General features: G+C 53.9%; 1 protein-coding gene across 6 annotated transcripts in view; it reads right to left on the bottom strand.

Moving 5' to 3' along the window:
* PER2 (period circadian regulator 2) overlaps window positions 1-21632 on the bottom strand; it is a 40508-nt gene extending 18876 nt beyond the window's left edge. For 2 of the 6 annotated variants that reach the window (XR_003793951.1, XM_029225339.1), the window contains exons 1-9: window positions 21491-21599; window positions 10162-10409; window positions 9587-9649; window positions 8483-8637; window positions 6497-6618; window positions 5237-5438; window positions 3086-3137; window positions 1863-2005; window positions 261-339 (exon numbers count right to left, since the gene is read on the bottom strand). Coding sequence is in view for 5 of the 6 variants with exons in the window: in XM_029225339.1 (XP_029081172.1) it covers window positions 261-339; window positions 1863-2005; window positions 3086-3137; window positions 5237-5438; window positions 6497-6618; window positions 8483-8637; window positions 9587-9649; window positions 10162-10391 (1046 nt within the window). In the remaining variant the exon portion in view is untranslated. Of the gene's footprint in view, window positions 1-260; window positions 340-1862; window positions 2006-3085; window positions 3138-5236; window positions 5439-6496; window positions 6619-8482; window positions 8638-9586; window positions 9650-10157; window positions 10570-21490 lie in introns of all 6 variants that reach the window. The other 4 variants (XM_029225343.1, XM_029225340.1, XM_029225342.1 and 1 more) reach the window with 4 other exon arrangements.
* Window positions 21633-22033: the final 401 nt, after the last annotated feature.

Below are 22033 nucleotides of genomic sequence, written 5' to 3'. Positions count from 1 at the left end.
TGTCTATGTATAATTAAACGTTTCAGTTGATGACTACACGCAACACGCAGCCTTAGCTTTAGCTGAACAGCTTCAGCGTCAAAAACATGAAAATTGATTGAGCTTTATTTAGTTATTAAGTAACCACCACGATAATGCTGAAACACAAAATATCTGGGGAGAGGGGGCGACCGGCTGACATAAAGGATGCGATACTGACTTCAAGGCCAGGACCGCGGGAGGGGCGAGCGCTGGCAGGGGGACGGCGCTGCATCGCTTACCTTTCGTCCACGTCCTGGAACAAACAATTTGGCGAATGTGTGGTCGTAAAAATTCTCTTTTCAGGAGGGATTCTAGGGGCTGAAAGAAAAGAATTTTGCACGGATTTCTGATTCTAAGCCATACGTACTTTATGTAGTCATACTACAACTACTGGAAAACACCATGTGTTGATAGATTCAGAATGATAGGGAGCTAGAGAAAAAATTAACAGTGGACTCTGAATAACAGAGCACGTCCTGAAGGGTGAAGAACAGACCCTACGCTTGGTGACCACCAGCCAGGCTTCTCAACTTCTTAGTGGACCAGTTTTAGTCTAGAAAGCTAGGAATTGCCATGTTAGCAGAACCACGTGGTGAGGTTTAGGCTTCTTTCAGCAAAATCCTGCTGCAAGGCCGTCTTCATGATGTTTAAGATCCAACGAGAGTGAACTGAACAAATTATATTTTTTAAAGGAGTAAAGTATTTGGATTCAAAATTCTCAGCAAACGTCACTGTATTGGGACTTCACAGTTTCTAAGGTGGGCAGAGGTGATAAGAGTCATTTTCATAAAGGAAGTCACATATGCAGAATTTTCCTCAACGACCAAATTCATGGGCAAAACATTCAACATTCCAAAACTTTTCATTCTTGAAGGAGACTCTGATCATTTTGGGGAATAACGTGCTGAGATCTGAGTAACCCCTCTAAACATTTACTGAATATTTAGGAGAGAATGTTCTATATGTGGGAATCCAGCAAACATCTGAAAGGAACTCATATACCTAAAACATTTCTATCACTTTTAAGAAATGCCTTTTTAAAAAAGACATCATTAACCACTGAGAGACAATTATAAATACAATTAAACCTGGACTAAACTGGACCCCTGTGGTTCAGGACTCTCAGATGGCCCTGCTTCCAGAGAATTTTGAAATCTCGTGACTTGCTGAGTTGCCATGGCGAGGACCTAGGTTCCTGGCCAGGTCTTGTGGCCAGCGCGAGGCCGCGCCACGAGAAAGCCTATGAGAAGGGGCTGCTGGGAGGATACAAGCAGCGTGGCAAAGCGCCTTGGGTCCTTTGGGAGGGGGTGGCCTGAGGAGCCAGCAGGTCCAGAAAAGGACACCTGGTGAGGTAAGCCTGCTGTGACGACTGGGTTTCTACAGGCAGAGGTGGAGGGGAGGAGCCCTAGGGGAGGAAACAGCAGGACACAGACTGGGGGTCAGGGGAACGCTGGGCTCTGGAGGCTCCACAGCTGGTCCGCAGAAGCCGTACCGGAGGGTGGGACATCCCGCAGGAGGTGGGACGGACCAAGGTGAGCAGGGAGGAATGCCCAGCACTTACTTCTTAGGCGGCGGCTGCTTCGGGGTTCCACACCTTAGAGGCCCTCAGCGATGGGCTGGACCCAGGTGAGAGATGCCAGGGCCCGGAGCCTTTAGCTGACAAGGGGAGGTGGTGTGGATGGGACTACAGGGAGGGCCAGGTGACAAAGGTGGGTGCCAAGTCTTGAGGGAGATGGAGGCTCTGCCCGAGGCTGGGGAGAGGCAGGGGCCGGGAGCCCACCTCACACTCATGTATCTGAACCACGGGAGGAAGTGAGGGAGCGGCCTGGGCCAGCTGTTACCTTCGTAGCCCGAGTGCACCCTTTCTGCCAGCAGCACGCAGCACAGCTGGCTCTCGGTACCCTGCTGGTCGCGCACCTGGGCCAGGTAGGGCGTCATGCGGAACGGGTGGTAGCGGATTTCGCTCTCGTGGTTTTTGCCGACACTGCAGAGGAGGGCACGATGAGAGGTTTGGGATTACGACCGAAGGAGTCATCCTTTATTGCTGGTTACCTCTCCCCCAGCGACAGCTGTTATGTCTCAGCAATCCTTTTATTTACTGCACGGACGCCTGCAGAGCAGAGCCAGGCCCCTCACTTGGGGACCCAGGCCAAGCCGGACGTGCTCCCTCGGTCTGTGGTCTGTACCTCTGTCCCGCCCGAGGGTCTGGAACCCCCAACCCTGCTCCTCCGTCCTCACCCTCAGACGTCCGGTGACAGTGAGGGGTCAATTGGAGAGTCACCGGCCTGAGCCATGGGAGCATCAGGGGTCCTTCTCTGGAGTAGTTTGCATTTTAATTGGGGAGAGCATGCTGCTCCAACAGTGGGGTCCCAGCCCCAGCTTCTGAGGGTGCCAGTGTCTGGCCAGGGTCACTCCTGATACCGCAGCTGGATGCTCAACTGGTCACTCGATTTGGGGCCAAAAACCTGCTGGGAAAGCTATGGGGCTCTCCCTGAAAAAAGGTACACTCGAACCAAAGGCCACATATGCTTCCGGGGTCCTCGCAGACCATGGGGTTCATGCCTTCCCAGGTGGGGGCTGCCGGCCAGTTTCCTGGGTCACAGACAGCAAGTCCGGGCTCCCCAGGCCGACACTCCCCCCAAGGAGCAGGCAAACCGCTCCATCGTTGACCAGGCTGTCTTAGTACCTTGTGCACATTTAAAACACGGCTCGGGAATTCCCTGGTGGTCCAGTGGCTAGGTCTCGGCGCTTTCACTGCCGGAGACTGGATTCAATCCCGAGTCAGGGAACTTAAGATCCCACAAGCCGAGTGGTGCCCCCCCTCCCCAAACAAAACAAATAACTCCGCTTATGGAAACGTGTTTTCACGCGGACTTTTCAGGAACACTCCTGCTATGTGGCAGGGATACTCCTGCAGCACCGCAGCCCCAAAGAACAGGGCCTGGGCAGGCTTGTGGCCTCGGCTGGCAGCATGCGGAGGGCATCCCTGCACCTCCTCCGCCTTTACGAGAGGCCCTCATGATGAAACGTCTGTGCAGTGAAATTCAGGAAAACCTGGGCTTACCTGACGCGGCAAAAGAAAGATTTCTCCTCCACGCATTCTTGAGCAAAAGAGTCTAAAAGAAAAGGCCCCAGTCACTCGCCCAGTTACACCACTGACCAGGGACAGTGCTTTTACTCCCCACAGACCAGGCAGAAGCAGGAGGATCGAGAGTCAAGGTGTGATGCACATTTACCTGGCGCTGAGCAGAGCCCTTAGGTTAGAGACCTTGTACCACAGTTCTGACTAAGGAGAAATCTATTTCACGAGCGTGCACTCACCAAATTATGCCGTGCTAGAAGCGCTGCTACAAACACACTAACTAACGACCAATTTAACTGTGGAAGACGTACTGACTGACGTGCAGAATTTTTGCATATAAAGCCCTGGACATTTCAACCTACATATTTTGGGGGATATTTAATTCTAATAGAAGCAACTCAGGGCATTTCACAGCTTACATCAATCCTTTTCCTAAATATTAACTTACTTTAAATTTTAAAATGTCTAGTAAAAACATGAGTTCGACTGGGTGACCTCATCAGAGATGACGGAATGGTGTTTCCACAATAAACGCATTTCAGAAAAAGAAATCTTAGACTCTGGTCTTTCAGGTAAAGCTTCCTCTACTCAAAAGAAATGAGGAAAAGTAGATGATTGCTGGTTGGGGAAAATGATATAAAATTTCCGGCCTGGAAAGGCCTTCAAGAAGTCACCTGGTCCTTCTTTTCTATTCAGACAAAAATTCAATGGCAAGCATCCTGGGGAGATGGCGCCGGCCTGTTCGTGCTGTGAATCCACACGCAGAGCTGCCTCCCTCCCTCCACGCAGTGACCCAGCATTGACAGGTCCTAGTAACGTGCACCACAAACTTTAGTGATCTGACCGCACAGCCCTTGGGCTGGGACTTTGGGAGAAAGCAGACAGCTCTACCTCTGAAATGCAAAGCGAGTGTCTCCTCCTTTAATGAGCCAACCCTAAAGCTTACTGCACTTCTAGCCCCGGGTTGTCTGTTCTCAGGGAGGAACAGCTGCTGAAAGGTGGCTGTGACAGTGACGGCCCCGCTGCCGGCTGCCGGGGAGCACCATGGCGTGGAGGGACCCAAGATCCAGGAGCTGGTGACAGTGGGCTGAGAGGCGTTTCGACGTGAGCAGAGATGCTGACCCAGGAGCCAAGGACGAGATGGGAGTCAGCTTTGGGTGGTGCGGTCAGGGCTGGCTCTTGGTTAAGATCCCAACTGAGGCCCAGCTGTTCTGGGGGGACTCCCGGCCCCGTCCGTTTCCTGCTCGTCTCTCTTGGCTTCTCCTCTTTGGGTCCGTCTCAGCTCTGAGCAATCAGAGCCCAATGAGGGGCTAATGACAGTCAAGGTGCAGGTGGACAGACACTGCAGGACTTACGCTGTCGGCCACCCGGTCACTGAAAGGCCTGAGCTGGTGGGGACCCCCTCCTCTCCAGTACCTTCTGCCAGGACCCCGTGCCGTGTTTCTGCTGAGACTTGTCTGGTCAACTGGTCCCCTCCTGTACCCACTCATGTGAAGGCCCGTGCTGGTCACGAGAGAGCTTCCGTGCCTTCCAGACGCAATGTCTCCCCAACCATGTTGCAGGAGGACAAGGACACACGACACTTGACCGTGAGAGCCCTGTGGCCAGGAACATGGGGGCGGGTGGGGGACCCGAGGTCCGAGGAAGCAGCCACCTGGGCGCAGACTGGAGCCTGAAGCGCCTGGAAGGCCGGGGTCTGAGCCCGGGAGGATGGTGCGGCCTCTGGCGGAGGTGAAGAGCCCCCCGCTATGCTGACATCGTTGCACCACCTGCAGGGAGCCTTCCAGATGTACCTCCGTCCTTCCCCCGACCCTGCAGCCTCATGTCCAGACTCCAGCTCCGATCAACTTCCTTTCTAAAATGCCTGACATGTCTTAAAATCTTCTGAAGCAGTTTTCCCTTTCTGAAATTTATGAAAAGACTTTTTTCTCTCTCTAAATGTATTCTGAGCAAACCACCTTTAATCTTGCACCTGGACAGACAGGGCAGCCTCAGGCCCCTCCACGGGGGCCTACTGCAGGCCTCCAGCGGAGGGGAGGTGGGCAGCAGCCCCATGTCGGGGGCGGCCCCGCCCAGCCCCTCCCCATGCTGCCTGTGGAGAAGGACAAGGCAGCCCGGCCGCGGGGCCCTCACCTGCTCGATGGCGGACACTCCAGGGCGGCAGCTTGCACGGCGTGGTGCGGCTGTGGAACACGCCCACGTCGTGGGGCGCCAGGAACTCCACGAACTTGGTGTCGTGGAAGGTGCCCCGCTTACAGTGGAAGATGGAGACCACTTGGTCAGAGATGTACAGGATTTTCCCGGTCACCAGGGACACAGCCGCAGCAAACATGTCCTAGAATGGAGAACACGACTCTGGTGAGGCCGGGCTGGAGGGGACTGGACAGGTCACCCTTCCCCGAGGGCAGAGAATTGGGGCCGACAGACGGGAAGGGAGCAGGACGTGTGAAGGGTCCGGGGAAGCCTTGGGCCCCTCTCCTCAGCCCTGACGAGGATAACTCTGCCTCCCCTCTTACATATATTGGGGTCCCAGGGGGATATTATCTGAAAAAACACATCAGGGCTCCACCGCCAAAAGGAACCCCAGCTGTGCTGATTCCCTGCAGCTGTCACCTGCTCCGTCTTCTGGGCACGGAGCTCCCTGGCGTCCAGCCTGGGTGATTCGGGAGGGGGAAGGGGGCCTCTTCCTCTCTCTCCCGGGGCTCAGGGCTGCCTCGGGGGCTGGAGGCCTCAGGCCCCCTGGCCCACCACGGGCTCTCCCTACACTGGCTGGCCCTCTGAGCTCGGGGTGGGGCTCCCTGGGGGTTAAGCTGCAGGGAGGGCACGGGAGGAAAGAGACAGGAAGGGCCAGGGAGTCCCATTCTGCAGGCCATCACTGCTGCGATTCCACACCTCTGGGTCCCCACCTGCTCTCTGGTTTCCTCTCATTAATTGAGAACTGGGGGTAACTCCCTCCCCTTCCCCAGACCTCCAGGGAGGCCTCACCTTTACGGGTTGCTTAAAAATGCATGAGCTTGTGGAGACTCACGAAGCGTCCGCCCCGCAGGTGAACTGACAGTCACCTAGTGTGTCCCTTCCCCCCACCCCCGCCCTCAGTCAAGGGGGGCTCACTCACACACACTCGGGGTGTGGGGTGCAGTCAGCGCAAGAGGACAGCCTCAGAGAACAGCACAAGTCGGCAAGACGGCCACCACTTTGGAATCCCTGACTTACTTTTTCTTTTAAGGAAGGAACTCATTTCCCGAAACTCCCAAACCTGCTGCTATGAAACGGAGGTTCAGCCAGCTCCCCTGGGTGAAGACCTCGGCCACCTGAGCTGAGCCTCCTGGGTGAAGACCTCAGCCACCTGAGCTGGGTCTCCTGGGTGAAGACTTCGCTCGTTAGGACACTTACCATGTTCTTCACAATGAACTCGGAGGTGATGCTCTCGATTTCCTCCACCGTGTAGGAGGGTACATGGGCGCTGCAGGGGTGGTCCTCACTGGACATCAGCAGCTGGTAGTACTCCTCATTGGCTGTAGGCGAGACCAAGGGGAGGGCTGAGGGCGGCCCTAACTCATGGCTGGGGCTCTACCTTTCTCATGAGGAACTGGGCACAGAACACAGAGAAATGTGAAGGCTAGACAAACAGAAATCCGGGATTCTTTTCCCTGAAAAATTAGAAGGCCTTTGATTACAGAAATTTTTAAAACGATAAAGACACATTCTTTTCAGTAACACGACCACACGGTTCTACCTAAGCCTCACTTTCCCCAAAGGCCTGTAACCGCGACACAGCATCAATGTTTCCGCGCAGGACAGCCGTGGCAGCCCCTGCATCTGCCCCCTCGGGGGTCAGACGCCCCCATCCGGACAGAATCAACTCTTAGAAACACCGGGCGTGAGAAACAACCCTGTTTTCAGAATGAACTGTTCAGAACAGAACTGAAGATGAGGACCGCGCATCCCGGGACACCCCGTACAGGGTGACAAAGCTATCTCCACCCAGAGGGGAGCCCTCAGGCGAGTGGAACCCAGGATGCCCGACTTCAACAGCTAAACTGTGCTGAGGTGACCCCTGGCGTGGGTGTCCTGGGCCTGGTCTCCGGGGATGGGCTGTTGGCAGGACAGTGCACTGGAGATGCCGGCGCTCCCTCCACGGTGGTGCGTTCCTTACCTGCCCCGGAGACAGAAGCACCTGTGTTTACCTGAGACCCAGGGAAGGGGCCCCAGCTCAGTGGAAGGGCCAGCCACAGGAGCAACTGAAGGAAGACTGCACGCTATTGGAAGTTACGGCAGGGATCTGGAATTTATTGCAACGTAAAGCGGCTTGATGACACAAGTCCTTTGGAATCTGCAGTGTTTGTCGGTGGATTCCTGCACTGCATCTGTGAAGAGTTCTGCACACACATCTCAGGTAAAAGCCTCAGTCGATTCCACTGACCGGCTCTGAAAGCTCTTACGAGTTCTTCCACCCAACAGTAAAACCCGAACGTACCCCCAGAGGTAAGCAGGACTTGGATCACGTGGGTCCTGTCACTGTGTGCCTGTGATGGAAAGGGGGCGCCTGGTCCCGCCTGGCCGCCTTCCTGGTGCAAAGACCACCACGATGGAAATTCACATATTTTTAGAAAAATGAGAAATGAACTGCCCAAGGTCTTGAATCTGGAGCAGCTCGAAAATACTGTCCTTTAAGCATAAGATCAGGCAATACCCTCCTTGTATCTTCTCCTTTTTTTGTTGCTGTTTGTTTCCTTTTCTTCCCCCTCACGTTATTTTGTTTTGTTTTGTTTTGTTTTTTTTTGCGGTACGCGGGCCTCTCACTGCTGTGCCCTCTCCCGTTGCGGAGCACAGGCTCCAGACGCGCAGGCTCAGCGGCCATGGCTCACGGGCCCAGCCGCTCCGTGGCATGTGGGATCTTCCCGGACCGGGGCACGAACCCGTGTCCCCCGCGTCGGCAGGCAGACTCTCAACCACTGCGCCACCAGGGAAGCGCCCCCTCACATTATTTTTTAAAGGAGGGGCAAGCCCTCAGCTAAATGCTGGGGGCTATTCACGTCGCCAGCGTACACACACGTCACAACTCTCCAGCCAGAGCCTGGAAGGTGCTGGACATTCCTGAATGTGACCTGACCCCAGCCCTGGGCACGAAAGCTTCATGTTGTAAATGGGTTTCTTTTATCAGCTGGTTTTCTACCTGCTTTTTTTTCCTCTAAAAGTACAACAGAAAACTTCCAATGAACTGAGATTTCCAACCAGCTGAGATTTCATCAGACTTCCCCAACTTCCTCCTGCTACTTCAGGACTGAATTTTAGAAAATCAACACAACTGAAGCTCTAATTTGGGGAGACGTGAAACCGACTTCTACAGGTTGGAACAAACACGTGAGGCGGACATACCTTTCACCTGCTTCACGCTCCTCAGGGCGTACTTGAGGGTCAACAAGGTGCTGGCCTTCCCCTTGGCCCTCTTGTCCGCAGGGAGGTGGACCTTCAGCTCCTTCAGCGTTTTGATCAGCTCTTTTTGGGTGTCCACTTTGGTGGACTGCTCGCTGCTACGGAGTTAAAGAAAGACGTCAGTACCCTAAGTGCCCTTTTCGGAAGAAACGTGCCTCTGGTCCAGTTTCTCCACCAGGGCGCGAGGACACTGCGGTCCACGTGGTCCTGGGTGGGCAAGCAGGATGCAGCAGCCCCCAGCAGCTGTGACAACCACGAATGTATGCAGACATCGCCTCGTGTCTCTCACGGGGAGAGGAACTGCCCAGGAGAACCAGTGTTCTGACCCAGGTGAATGCTGGAGGGTGCCCTCCCCCCTGCTGGTCCACCCACAGCCCGGCCAGCAGGCCCCACTGCTGAGCTCTGCCCCCCCCCCCATCTCAGACAGAGAGGGAGACAGCGACAGAGACCCCAGAGGGCAGCACAGTGGCGTCCTGGGGCGAGGACATAAATGACGTGTGAAGGCCTTGGAGAGGAAAGGGGGTTTATAAGGAGGATCTTCAAACTCAAGGACGTGGAAGGGGTAGGAGGAGGGGCAGGGGGCACTTGCTGAGGGAGATGGGCCTGTTTAGACAGAGGGTACCGAAAGAGTGATGGGGTCGGGCCTCTGGGGTGGTGATGGCAAAGGCCCCATATGCCCAGGACAGAGATCGGGATTTTGCTCCAGTGGGGATGTAAAAGCGTCTGTCAATATGAAATTAAGGACACGTTTGTTACAAACACGTAAAAAAAAGTGAGTGTTCCAGATACATGTCTAAGATGCAGACAAGGTCTGCTTAGTGAGAGCTGAGCAGCTACAGGTCTAGGGCAACATCAGGGGCTGTGAGCGGCCTGTGGGGACGGTCGTCTGAAAGGGCGTGGCTGGGCTCACAAGGCGGACAGCTGCTCAGACTAACAGATTCTAGCAGAAGCCTGAAAAAAGTTGCACCACCCCCAAAACCTTATCTCATGACAAATCTTTCCATCTCTCTAAAGGCTCTAAATTGAGGGAGTTCTAATTGGTCTTACCTGCAGCCACTTGTGGACGGGTGGTGTTGAGACTTCACCATCATCACGCTAAATGCACCTGGACTAAAAGAACAAAAAATAAAGGCCAAACTCAGAAGAGTGTGTCCACCCACTTCTCCCCCCAACCACCCAGCGATGACGGGCTGGATTACACCACAGTAAGTCAATTAGGAAAAAATATGAGCTTAAGAGAAAAAGAACAAGAAACCTCTGGACACCGGAGAAGCTAAGTACTGGGGGATATAAACCCAAGACTAGAGGAGAAGTTCGTTTTCTATAAACCACGGGGTGTCGGTTCAGCAGCTGCTCGAGGGGTTCCCTGACTCTTCCGTCTCCCAAGATCTGGTCACCGTGCTACGTGTCTAGCTACTGGCGGTCTGACACCCAAAATCACCGTCATAAGGAAGGACAGACCCTAGCAAATTTTAGTTATTCTGAGTCAATAAGATTTTCAGAAGTCTTAAAAAACTTGGTCATCAAGATTTAAAGACTGCAAAAGCAATCGCAATAGCACGGAATGAGACACTGAGAAAACAAATGCCCGGTCTCGCCTTGGGGGCCTCAGACACACCCACCCCTGGCAGGTGCCGGGCGGCCCCACCAGCATCCCCAGCTCCCGGCCGCTGTCGTCACAGTTGCTGCCCCGTGAGTCCTGCCCCATCGAGCCGTTCTCATTGGTTTCATTCCCGCTTGTTCCATCGCTCATGTCCACGTCCTCCTGGAGGGGGGCTTGGCCGGGCCAGGGCTCCACAGGCTCCTTGGAAGGGTCACTGGGGCTGGGGGTGTAGTCAGCGCATCCGTTCATGCCGGCTCCTGAGTGATGCTGGCAAACGAGAGAAGGTCATCAGGTTCAGGGGGCAGGGGGTCGTGCAGCCATCAGGTGAAGCGTCCCGTGGGAATCTTTCTCCACGTTTCGCTGGAGGAGCCGGCAGGAGGTGCGGTCAATCATGGGTCTTCTGCGCTCGTATCCACAGGGCTCCCACCTGCCATGAATTGCGAAGGCGCATGAATCAGGTGGCTGCAGCCCCAGACACCAAGTTGCTGACGGCCTCCCCAGGCGATGTGCGGGGGCAGCGGGGTTCAGAAATCTTGGCCATCACAAGTTATAGGAGGCCCTGGAACCAGGCTGCGGGCAGGGGCAGAGCCTGGAACCTGGCTGCGGACCAGGAAGAAATGTGGCTTCGGGGAGCAGGCATCACTGCGTGAGGAGGGCAGAGCGGCGGGGGCCCTTACAGCAGCAGGGGGTCTGGGCACCGGGGGGATCCAGCCGAGCGCTAAGGTGTGTGTGAGCGGGGTGGGGAGGTGGAGGGACCAGTACAAGGCCGGCGTGGAGTTATCTGGGATTGACGGGGAGCCGCTGGAGCACTGGAAGCAGAGACTCCTATAACTTCGCTTGCGTTTGGACAGCAAGTTTAGCTTTGGTGCTTTGTGGGTAGGTGGATGGAGTGGGGCTGAAATGAGAGACTGACCGGTCACAGGCGGGGATGAGTAAAGACAGTGAGTAGCCAGGGCAGGAGGGGTTGACCAGAAGCCTAAGGACGGGAGACTTAGAGGTCACAGGGTAAAAGTAGGACCTGGGATGGTGCCCCCCTGCGAGGTCCCGGGAGGAAGCAGGCACTCATGCACACCAGCGGGGAGGTCGAGGAAGGCCCGGCACGAAAGGGCGTGGTCAGGGTTAAGGAAACTACAAATGATGTGCAGCTCGGGGGCAACCGGTTAGGGGGAGGGAGCTGTTACCTTCTCTGGGCCTGGAGGGGCAGGAAGAGGAGGGCTACTGAAACCAGAGGTGCCCAGACAACCTGCGGCCCGTGGGGGGCATCAACCTCCTGAGCTCGGAGGTCAGGAAGCCGGAAGGCAAAGGGACACACTGACACAGTCCCCAAAGGCCAGCCTCGGTCACCGAGCAGCGGGGGAAGATCTGGAGGCCCCAGGCAGCGGCGCCTTCACCGAGGGGGGTCCCCAGAAAGCAGAATGTGCCCCTGCAGCTTTCCTGCGCTCAGGCACCTGGACCAGAGGCCGCAGGGAGGCCTCTGTGGAAACTGTGCTGAGGATGTGACACGGGCTGGCTCACGTAACCCTCGTGATCACCATCCACGGCGCACCAGCATTCCCTTCTAGGGGTGGGCAAACAGGCCGGTGAGCTGCCCAAGGCCACACACAGCAGGAGACAGTGCCGGATTCAGGCTCCCCCATCCGCCAAAGATGGGGACCCGCGCAGAATCCAACCACATTACGCTTTGGAAAACAGCAGGTCCGATCAGACCCTGTCTTGTTCATGAACCAGATAAACAGAAAAGAGCCAACATGCAGCTTCTGAAAAGAAGTGCGATGAAGACAAGATGCACACAACCTCCACGGCACGAGGAAACAAGCAAATTTAGGACAGCACCAACTCTGTACCATAAGCAAAAATCAAGAAACGACAGATTCGATGAAACACGTAATGAAGGATGAGCTAAAGCTGCAGACTGAAGTGGAAATGTCACATTACAACAGACAATTAGAAAGCTAAAGTTCAGACTCAGCGACAGGGAGGGTGAGAGTGAGAAATCTTTTAAACACGCCCAGGGAAAGGGCTGATATTAGAGGCACATTGTTACCTGCAGATAACATCTCTTTCTGAAAAAGACACCATAGCAATGAAACAGAAACTACAGTGAAAGATACACGTGAAGGAAACCATCCTGGAGGCAGATCTGCAGCTGCGGGACTCCCTGAGGACCAGGCAGAATTATGTGAGGAGTGTCAAAGCCCATCCATGTCCTGATGAAAATGATGCTTTCAAGAAAAAAGAAAATTCTACCCACATCCCAACAGGAAAAACAGGTTACCTGCGAAGGATGCTAAGTCACGCTAGTCTTGGACATAGCTGCTGTAATGTTAAATTTTCAGAAGATAAAGTCTCTACACTCTGAGAGGAGACAGTCACGGCCACAGGCAGGAAGCCTCAGAGGATCTTGCTGTGGCTTTAGACGGAAGCTGTTTATTGGTCCCGAATCACAGAGAACCTCAAACGCCAGCTCTTTGCAGTGAAAGTCAGGAACAAAACAAGCAAGTCTACTGCTCGGTCTTCAACATTTCAGGGAAGTTCTAGCTAATTCGATGAAAGAATGAAAGGTGCTAACATCTGGGAAGAGAGAGACCAAAGACTAAGAACAGACTGTTCCCACAAAGAGAAACACCAGGTAAGAGCTATAAACCTGGAAGGATGCCCAACCTTTAGACACGAGGAAAACGCAAAGCACGAGGTTTCCAAAATCTAACAGGACCGACAGCATCCTGGGCTGGCCAGGAGGAGGACTCCTGTGCACTGTGTTGGACTAACGAAGTCTTCCTGGGGGGTCTCTGGGTGCGTCTAGCAATGCTTACACCCCAGCCCCTCCCCCTCCCCACTCCTAGGAAGCTGCTCCGTGGGAATGCTCGTCCATGCACAGAGACATGTGAGCACGGGGTCTGGAGGAAGAAAAACCTGGAAAGAACCACCAGCAAGGAGTCTACCCGCATCCTGTCCAGGGCAACTTCCAAACTGGGCCCCCTGCCTCACCTGACCCCACTGCGGTCCACACGGGGCAAGTGAGCTCCTCTCTCCCCTGGGCACAGAGCTCAGCCCTGCTCTGCACAGGGGTCAACAGCTCAGCGAGGCCTCCAGCTGCATCCTGGGATCTCCCGCGCAGCCACCCCCTTGGCCCAGGCACTGTGCTCCGACCTCGGGGACCTTGCATTTGCTGCTCCCTGGTGCCCGCAGCACTTTTCCGGCAGATGACCGTCCTGCACAAACAGCCCTGCCTTCTCCCCGGCCCTGCCAGCCCTGCATCCCCTTCTCTGCTTTCTCTCCCGTGGTACCGACGCTGCCCGACTGCACACTGACGCGTGGGCGCTTTTGCTGACGGCTGTACACCAGGGCCTGGCACGTGGTGTGAAGGCATAAACTCTGGGACATCTGCACTGTGGAATACTATGTACTCCATCAAAAAAACGGAGACCAGACACACTGATGTGGGAAGACTCTGGGGCATAAACGGACAAGTCACAGAACAGCGGGAGCGACAGTAAACATGACAGGCAGCACTTCGCAGGGCTCGGCGTGCGCCCGCACTGCTCCAGGGCTGCTTCTGCTGGTCAACTTGCTCTCTGTGCACAGCACCGAGGGCCACCGTGCTGGCAGCGAACGGGACAGCCATCTTTCCTGCCCGCACGGAGCTTACATTCTAGTGGGGAAAACAGACCATCAAGAGGGAGCGACGCGTAGAGCAGATTACGGGTAAGCGCTAAGAGAAAGACGCAGAGCTGGAGTCCAGGACGCGTGTGGGAGCAGCGGCGTGAATTGGGAAGGGTGGCCAGGTAAGGCCCATGGGTAAGTGATGTCTGGCCTTGCACCCCCATGTGGTAGTGATTCAGAGCCCCTTGGCCCCCCTCTCCCCACGGCCTGCAGCCCCTCACTCCCCCCCGGCCACCACTAGGCACACACTCACGCGGCCCTCCTGGCTCCACACCTGAAGCCCTCAGGAGACTCTGGCTCTGCCGCACGCCTGTGACCTTGGATGAAGTGCCACACCACGGGGGTGCGCTCTGCCTCCCCCGCTGCCGCCGAAGGGCCCAGTGAGGCAGCCGGAACCCAGGGAAAGTGTACTCCCTGGGTGAGCTCGGACCACAGCACCCATCCCTCTCCACCCCTCCCTTGAATAGACTGTCCTGGAGCTTTTCTTTGTGTCCTTCCTTCCTTTTTTTTTGATAGTTTTTTGGATGAGGCCCCAAGGGGCTGAGCAGCCAGCTGAGTGTCTGTGAAGCAAGGTGTCAGCGCATGTGTGCCGGTGTGTGCGTGTGTGTGCATGTGCGTGCGTGTGTCACAGCCTTCTCTTCTGCACTCCCCCCTCCCTCACTCCAGCTGTCCTGGGATTGCACCTCCCAGGGGGGCACTAGCGTTTTTTTGTGGGTTTTTTTGAATTTTATTTTATTTTATTTTTATACAGCAGGTCCTTATTAGTTATCCATTTTATACATGTTAGTGTATATATGTCAATCCCAATCCCCCAATTCATCACACCACCACGACCCCCCACTGCTTTCCCCCCTTGGTGTCCATACGTTTGTTCTCTACATCTGTGTCTCAATTTCTGCCCTGCAAACCGGTTCATCTGTACCATTTTTCTAGGTTCCACATATATGAGTTAATACGCGATATTTGTTTTTCTCTTTCTTACTTCACTCTGTATGAGTCTCTAGATTCATCCACTTCTCTACAAATGACCCAATTTCGTTCCTTTTTATGGCTGAGTAATAATATTCCATTGTATATATGTACCACATCTTTTTTATCCATTCGTCTGTCAATGGGCATTTAGGTTGCTTCCATGACCTGGCTATTGTAAATAGAGCTGCAATGAACGTTGGGGTGCATGTGTCTTTTTGAATTATGGTTTTCTCTGGGTATATGCCCAGTAGTGGGATTGCTGGGTTGTATGGTAATTCTATTTTTAGTTTTTTAAGGAACCTCCATACTGTTCTCCATAGTGGCTGTGTCAATTTACATTTCCACCAACAGTGCAAGAGGGTTCCCTTCTCTCCACACCCTCTCCAGCATTTGTTGTTTGTAGATTTTCTGATGATGCCCATTCTAACTGGTGTGAGGTGATACCTCATTGTAGTTTTGCTTTGCATTTCTCTAATAATTAGTGATGTTGAGCAGCTTTTCATGTGCTTCTTGGCTACCTGTATATCTTCTTTGGAGAAATGTCTATTTAGTTCTTCTGCCCATTTTTGGATTGGGTTGTTTGTTTAATATTTAGTTGCATGAGCTGTTTATATATTTTGGACATTAATCCTTTGTCCGTTGATTCATTTGCAAATATTTTTTCCCATTCTGAGGGTTGTCTTTTCATCTTGTTTGTAGTTTCCTTTGCTTTGTAAAAGCTTTTACGTTTCAATAGGTCCCATTTGTTTATTTTTGTTTTTATTTCCATTACTCTAGGAGGTGGATGAAAAAGATCTTGCTGTGATTTATGTCAAAGAGTGTTCTGCCTATGTTTTCCTCTAAGAGTTTTATAGTGTCCAGTCTTACATTTAGGTCTCTAATCCATTTTGAGTTTATTTTTGTGTATGGTGTTAGGGCATGTTCTAATTTCATTCTTTTACATGTAACTGTCCAGTTTTCCCAGCACCACTTATTGAAGAGGCTGTCTTTTCTCCATTGTACATCCTTGCCTCCTCTGTCATAGATTAGTTGACCATAGGTGCATGCGTTTATCTCTGGGCTTTCTATCCTGTTCCATTGATCTATATTTCTGTTTTTGTGCCAGTACCATATTGTCTTGATTACTGTAGCTTTGTAGTATAGTCTGAAGTCAGGGAGTCTAATTCCTCCAGCTCCTTTTTTTTTCCTCAAGACTGCTTTGGCAATTCGGGGTCTCTTGTGTCTCCATACAAATTTTAAGATTTTTTTGTTCTAGTTCTGTAAAAAAATGCCATTGGTAATTTGATAGGGATTGCATTGAGTCTGTAGATTGCTTTGGGTAGTATGGTCATTTTCACAATATTGATTCTTCCAATCCAAGAACATGGTATATCTCTCCATCTGTTGGTATCATCTTTAATTTCTTTCAACAGTCTTATAGTTTTCTGCATACAGGTCTTTTGTCTCCCTAGGTAGGTTTATTCCTAGGTATTTTATCCTTTTTGTTGCAATAGTAAATGGGAGTGTTTCCCTAATTTCTCCTTCAGATTTTTCATCATTAGTGTATAGGAATGCAAGAGGTTTCTGTGCGTTAATTTTGTATACTGCAACGTTACCAAATTCATTGATTAGCTCTAGTAGTTTTCTGGTGACATCTTTAGGATTCTCTATGTATAGTATCATGTCATCTGCAAACAGTGACAGTTTTACTTCTTCTTTTCCAATTTGTACTCCTTTTATTTCTTTTTCTTCTCTGATTGCCGGAAGCACTAGCCTTTAAGCCTTGGCCTGCACTCTGCTTTTAAGAGAACCCAATCTAAGACAGACTGAAGAGAGTGACAGAACGGGCCAGGAGGGTGCTGGAAGAAGAGTATTCTAGGCAGGAGGACAGCACATGCAAAGGTCCTGAGGCAGATGGGTCTGAGGACAATGGACGAGTCTGGAGCAGAAAGGGCAAGGCAGAAGGTAGGAGCTGACGTGAGGTCAGAGCCAGGTCATGTGGCACCTCGTAGGGCAGAGCCAGGGCCCTGGCTTTTTCTGAGTGAGGTGGGAACTGCTGTAGAGTCCTGTGCAACAAGGTATGACTCACGTGTTAGCAGGGCCACAGGGTAGAGGCAAGGTGGAAGCCAGGACACCTCTAAGGGGGCTCTGGGCCACCCAGGGTGCAGAGGACATTCACTCTGTCCCCTCCACTCCCTGGACACCACCTGTCCCATCCCACAGCCCTCCCCAGACAAGCAGCAGCACCGGTCCTCTGCTGGGTAAGTTATGAAGGTGACAGGGCAGCTGCAGAGGACTAATGAGCAGACTCTGGACAGCAGGGCCTTTGGCGGGTTCCTCCACTTCCTGGCCGTTACCTTGGGCAAGTTCCTACACGTCCTGGTGCCTCACTTCCTGATCTGTGAGATGGAGCTACAGCAGCACCTGCCTCCTACTGGTTGCTCGGAGGGTTAAAGGACAGCAGTGCGGTATCTGGAATGCAGTAAGTGTCCAGCAAAGGCTGGCTTTTACTATCACTGCCAATCACTAGAGGAAAAGAGACAGCGTAACAAAAAGCAAATTAAAAAAAAAAAAGTTGATATTTCATTGTCACGAGCGCTGTTTCTGGCCGCCCCAGGCGATGCGGACGACCCTTGGTGGGTGCATCACGCACTTTGCTTCCACGCTCGCCCAGGCTTGCCGCTCAGCTCCCTGGAGGGCCTTCTGGTTTTCACCAGTCCCACCCCTGGGAGCCTGTCTGAGTAGGATTCATCGAGCAGGGGTCACAAGATGACCTTCGGTGGAAGGTAAATCTTTTTGCTAAGAGGGTAGGGCAAGCATGGCAGAAATGGGAAACAACAAACCAAACCATCTGAGCTTCATTATTCCAGAAAAACACGTCACTCAGCACTGACAGCTCTAACTGACCAACCGCATTTTGCCAAGTCGGCAAAACCAACGTGCCCGTCAAAGCAGACTTTGCCTCCTGCCTTCCACCAACGTCCACTGAGCATCCGCTCGCGCCAGCACTGCCAGGGCCCCAAGGAAGCCCCGGGAAACCTGTGTTTCCACCAGGGCAGTGGGGTGTCCTCGTGAGCCCAGGGGCCCCGCGAAGGAAAGGACAGCCCTGCTGCAAAGGGGCTGCGGGGAAGCTGGGTGTGCTGCTGGGCATGAGCTCGAGCGCCTAATGCTAGAGGCCCATCGCGGCTGCTTCTCAGTCGTCCACACATGGGTTCTGCCCTGGAAAACGGTCAGACCAGAGGAAAGGAGCTGAGCTCGCACCCCTGACTCCGGGCCCCTGACCACACCTGCAGCAGCGATGGCTGCCCTGACTGGACAGAGGAACACTTAGAAAGTGCCGTCCACGATGAGATCTTCATCTGGGATGGCTTCACAGTATTCGGGATGGGAAGGAAATGGGCAGGGATACAGAAGGAGAAAGGCCAAGACCCAAGCTGGCTTATGGGTTCATTACCCTGTCCTCTCTACTTGCACATGTACTCATAGTTTCCATAATAAATAGTAAAAAAAAAAAAAAAAAAAAAAAAAAAATGGAGAACAAAAACACAGCCTGGGCCCCAGGGCCATCTTCCACTGCCACTGCCAGGACTGGTAAAGGCTCCCTGCACTCAGTACCCCTGAGTCTAAGGGGGAACGTGCATTTCTCTGTGGAAAGCGGAAAGCGGTGTAGGTTCAATCACTTAAGACGATCAATGATTTGAAATGGAAGATAAGATACTTGAGATTGTAAGGCCTTGCTCCATGTCCACAAACTGAGCCCCCAGCCCCGGAGGCAGAATGCTGCCAGCCCCCAGGGGCCCCAGGTGGTCCCCCCACCCCTCCCCCTCCCACTCCAGGGCCCCGTGAGCCTGAATTCTCACAGCCTGGTTCATTCTGCCTGTTTCCGAACTTTATGTAACAGGGATCTCACAGCCTGTACTTTGTTTCTGCAAACCTCGGTATTTTACAACCCCAAATATTATAACACGGTTGCTACTCCCTGGTAGGAGCCAATTCCCTGAGGCCAGCCTGCTGTAATCTGGAGAAAATGTTTGTCCTGCTGAATAAACACCCGCACTCTCCATGGAAACGGTTGGTAACCGAGGAAAATGTGACTGCAGCTGTCCAAATATGGAAGGGAAGATGGCTGGGGAGAGGCTTGTCTCCGCCTCACTAAGACCCCTTCAAACACTCTCAGCTCGGCCTTTAAAAGCTCACATACGGAGAAGCACAAAATTTAAAACAACAATAATGCAAAGGCGTCAGCTTCCTGGCTTCAGCGTCGGGGGCCTGGGAATAGCCCAGCTGTTCTGATTCTTCTGTCACCCCAGGGAGAGTGCTAGGATTCTCAAAGCCTTCGGGGCCTGGGGAGGGTCCAGCACTCAGCCCGGAGCCCCACCACCTTCAGAACTGCCCACCTCTGATAACACAGTGGCCTTGGCCTCACCCTGACCTGCACTGCTGGGACGCTCACTTACTGCTTCTGATTTGCTCTAGACTTGGAAATACAGTGACAAACTTGTTAGAGGTGCCTACGAAGAGCACAGAGCTGAAAGGAGGGCTTCACAGAAAAGCTTCCGGGCAGGCCCATCAGAAGCCCTGTCCAGACTTTCTGGTTCTCTGTGAGTTGGCAGGTGAGCCAGCTTGTCACTGGGCAGGGGTGCAGAGCGTCTGCAGAGATGCCAGGTTATGTGTTTCTAGTTAGTTTTGCCGAATATGGTAGTTTTCAGCGTCACTCTCTCTTTGGACTGCATGCTGAGAGGTCCCGCCAGAGACTCAGGGACCTGCCAGAGCCTGTGATTTGCTGAAGCCCCGTCAGGTTACATCATCATTTAAAAACAGAGGCGTACCCACCAGCATTTTTCTGAAAGTTAAGTGTGATTGAAAAATAGTACAAATGAGAGGAATTTTTCCTGTTTCCTTCTAAGCCTCACAGGGTAACATTATGTGCCCCAGAGTCAGAAACTTGTGTCTCCTGTGTAGGTGCCTAAGGAAATCACCTGTGGAGTAACAGGAATCCAAAAAGCTAGGGATGGAAACAGACCTCAAAGATTGCCTACCCTGAGCCCCGCTGTACAGACCAGCCCCAGGGTGGAGCTGAGTCAGCCAGCAGCAGCCCGCTGGCTGGTGACAGGCCACCCCCTCCTCACCAGCGCCCCAGCCTCCACAGAAAGCCAGGGCTGTGCTGGTTCTGTACCAGTGAATCACACGAAGATGACAGTGACAAGATAACTGCGAACACCCACGGTACCATCCCTGTTGGCATATCACGTAGCTTCCACTTAAGAAAAAGGAGCCCCTTTCCTCATTTTACTCAGACGCCTTATAAAAAGTGATTAGCCTTGTATTTAAAAGCTCAATTTCCAGTGAAAGCCTTCAGGTAGAGTCCTGTTCCCTCCTCAGCCAAACCAGCCCAGGACCAGAAACCCCAGCTGGGGACAGGGGATGGACATCTCCCCTTTGCAGGTAGAGAGAAGGCCAGTGGCCTTGCTGCACTGGACGTGGGAGGGGAGAGGTATTCATGGAGGGGCTTCTGCCATGGTGCTAGGGTTCTTAACGTTTGGGGGGCCTGAGGCCCCTCTCCCTAAACTCCAGCTCATTCAAGATTCAGCAGCACCCAACAGAACTTCTGAAGCTCATCCTGACCCAGACCAAGACCTTCAGGACAATGGAAAGACACTGCAGGCACCCTGAGCCTGGGCCTGGCCCTGCCATGATGTGTGCCCAGCAGGCATCTGGGCCTCAGTTTCCTCATCTGTCAAGCTAAGGGGTTACCCTGGGTGATTTCCAGGGTACCTTCTGGCTCCTTTTTTCTGTGAGTATGAATCAGCTTTCCAAACTGGTTTCTTCTATATATCAGAAACCCTGGTAACCGAGTTGTCATCCCTTATCCTGGCCTTCCTGGAGGGATAAGCAGGCCACTACCCACCCCCTGGCTCCTGTCCAGGACTTGGCAGCCAAAGTACCCCCCAGAAGGTTAATATGATTGCTACATCACAAAGTACAACCCTCCCCCTTCTTCCACCCAACCTGGGGAGAGAGAATAAATACAGAGAGGTCCAGGGTGGACAAAGGGGATGAACATCAGGTGCTCAGGCCTGGCTTGGCCCTGGAACTGTCTTGTCTCTCTACTCACCCACTCAAGGGGACCCATGGGCTGTCCAGGTAGGGCTCCTAGACTAGTGCCCAGCAGTAGCCTTTCCCCAGCCAGAGACTTGACTCTGTGGCCTCAGAGCAGGAAGCTGGCTCCCCAAGGGTCCCTCCATGTTCCCAGGGACTGTCGCACTGACTCTCAGTTGCCTTGGCCGTTCTCAGCCTTCTCCCACGGGGGTGGGGGGGAGGGAGGGGGTCAGGGAGGGAGAAGAGGAGGGTTCATAAAAGAAAACCGTCTAGAGAAGGACAGTCCGACATATAGCCACTCAGTAGCTCTGTGACCTCAGACATGGGCTTAACCACTCTGGACCTCAGTTTCTTGATCTGCAAAATGGGAATAACAGTCCCCACCCCAGGCCGGTTTCAAGACGAGGAGGCTGGTTTCAAGACGAGGAGTAAAAGCGCCCAGGAAACCCTCGGATTGTGCCTCCGTGGGCTAGAGGATCCTCTGCCGCCTCCCGCAGCCCGCCCGCCGAGACCCCAGACCGCCAGCCCCGGGGCCGGGGCCGGCCTGGAGGCGGTTACGTAACCAGCGAGCCGGGCGGCCGGACGCCGGTCGGCGCCCAGGCTGGCTCGCCCTTCCCGCCGCGCCGCGTACTCACCGGAGCCGCGTCCTCGCCTGTCCGCCAGCCCGTCTGCTAGTCGCCCGCCGACCCCGCCGCCGCAGCCGAAAAAGCTGAACTGATCCCGCAGGGCCGCCCGCCTCCGCCGCCGCCGGGGACTAGCCGCTGTCACATAGTGGAAAACGTGACCGCTCGCCGCGCCCGCCCCCGGCGCCCGCCATTGGCCGGGGTGTCGCCTCATCTGCATACCAGGGGGGCCGGGCCTGCAAACGCCGCGCGTCCATTGGGTGCTGCGCCCGTCGCTCTCTTTACATAAGACGCACATGGAATTCCATGTTCACAGATTCGGTTCCTCAATGAAGACGCGGCGCGCTCGTGCCCCCCTCCTTGTCCTCCCGAGTGGGCCCTTCCACTTCCGGCCTCGGTGCCTTCCATTCAAGACAGCTCAGGTCCGCCGGCTCAGGGAGTGCGGAGTGGCGCGTACCACCGCGGGGCGGGGGGAGTTGGGCGCGGGACTGGGGCTCCTGTGCACCCGCGCCGGCCCGCCGGGCAGCCGAACCCCCGCTGAAGCCCAGGCCCCCA

Source organism: Monodon monoceros, unplaced genomic scaffold (assembly GCF_005190385.1).
Source record: "Monodon monoceros isolate NGI ecotype Baffin Bay Population unplaced genomic scaffold, NGI_Narwhal_1 Super_Scaffold_16, whole genome shotgun sequence".
NCBI classification, from domain to species: domain Eukaryota; kingdom Metazoa; phylum Chordata; class Mammalia; order Artiodactyla; family Monodontidae; genus Monodon; species Monodon monoceros.
This window is presented reverse-complemented; position numbering and strand designations above follow the sequence as displayed.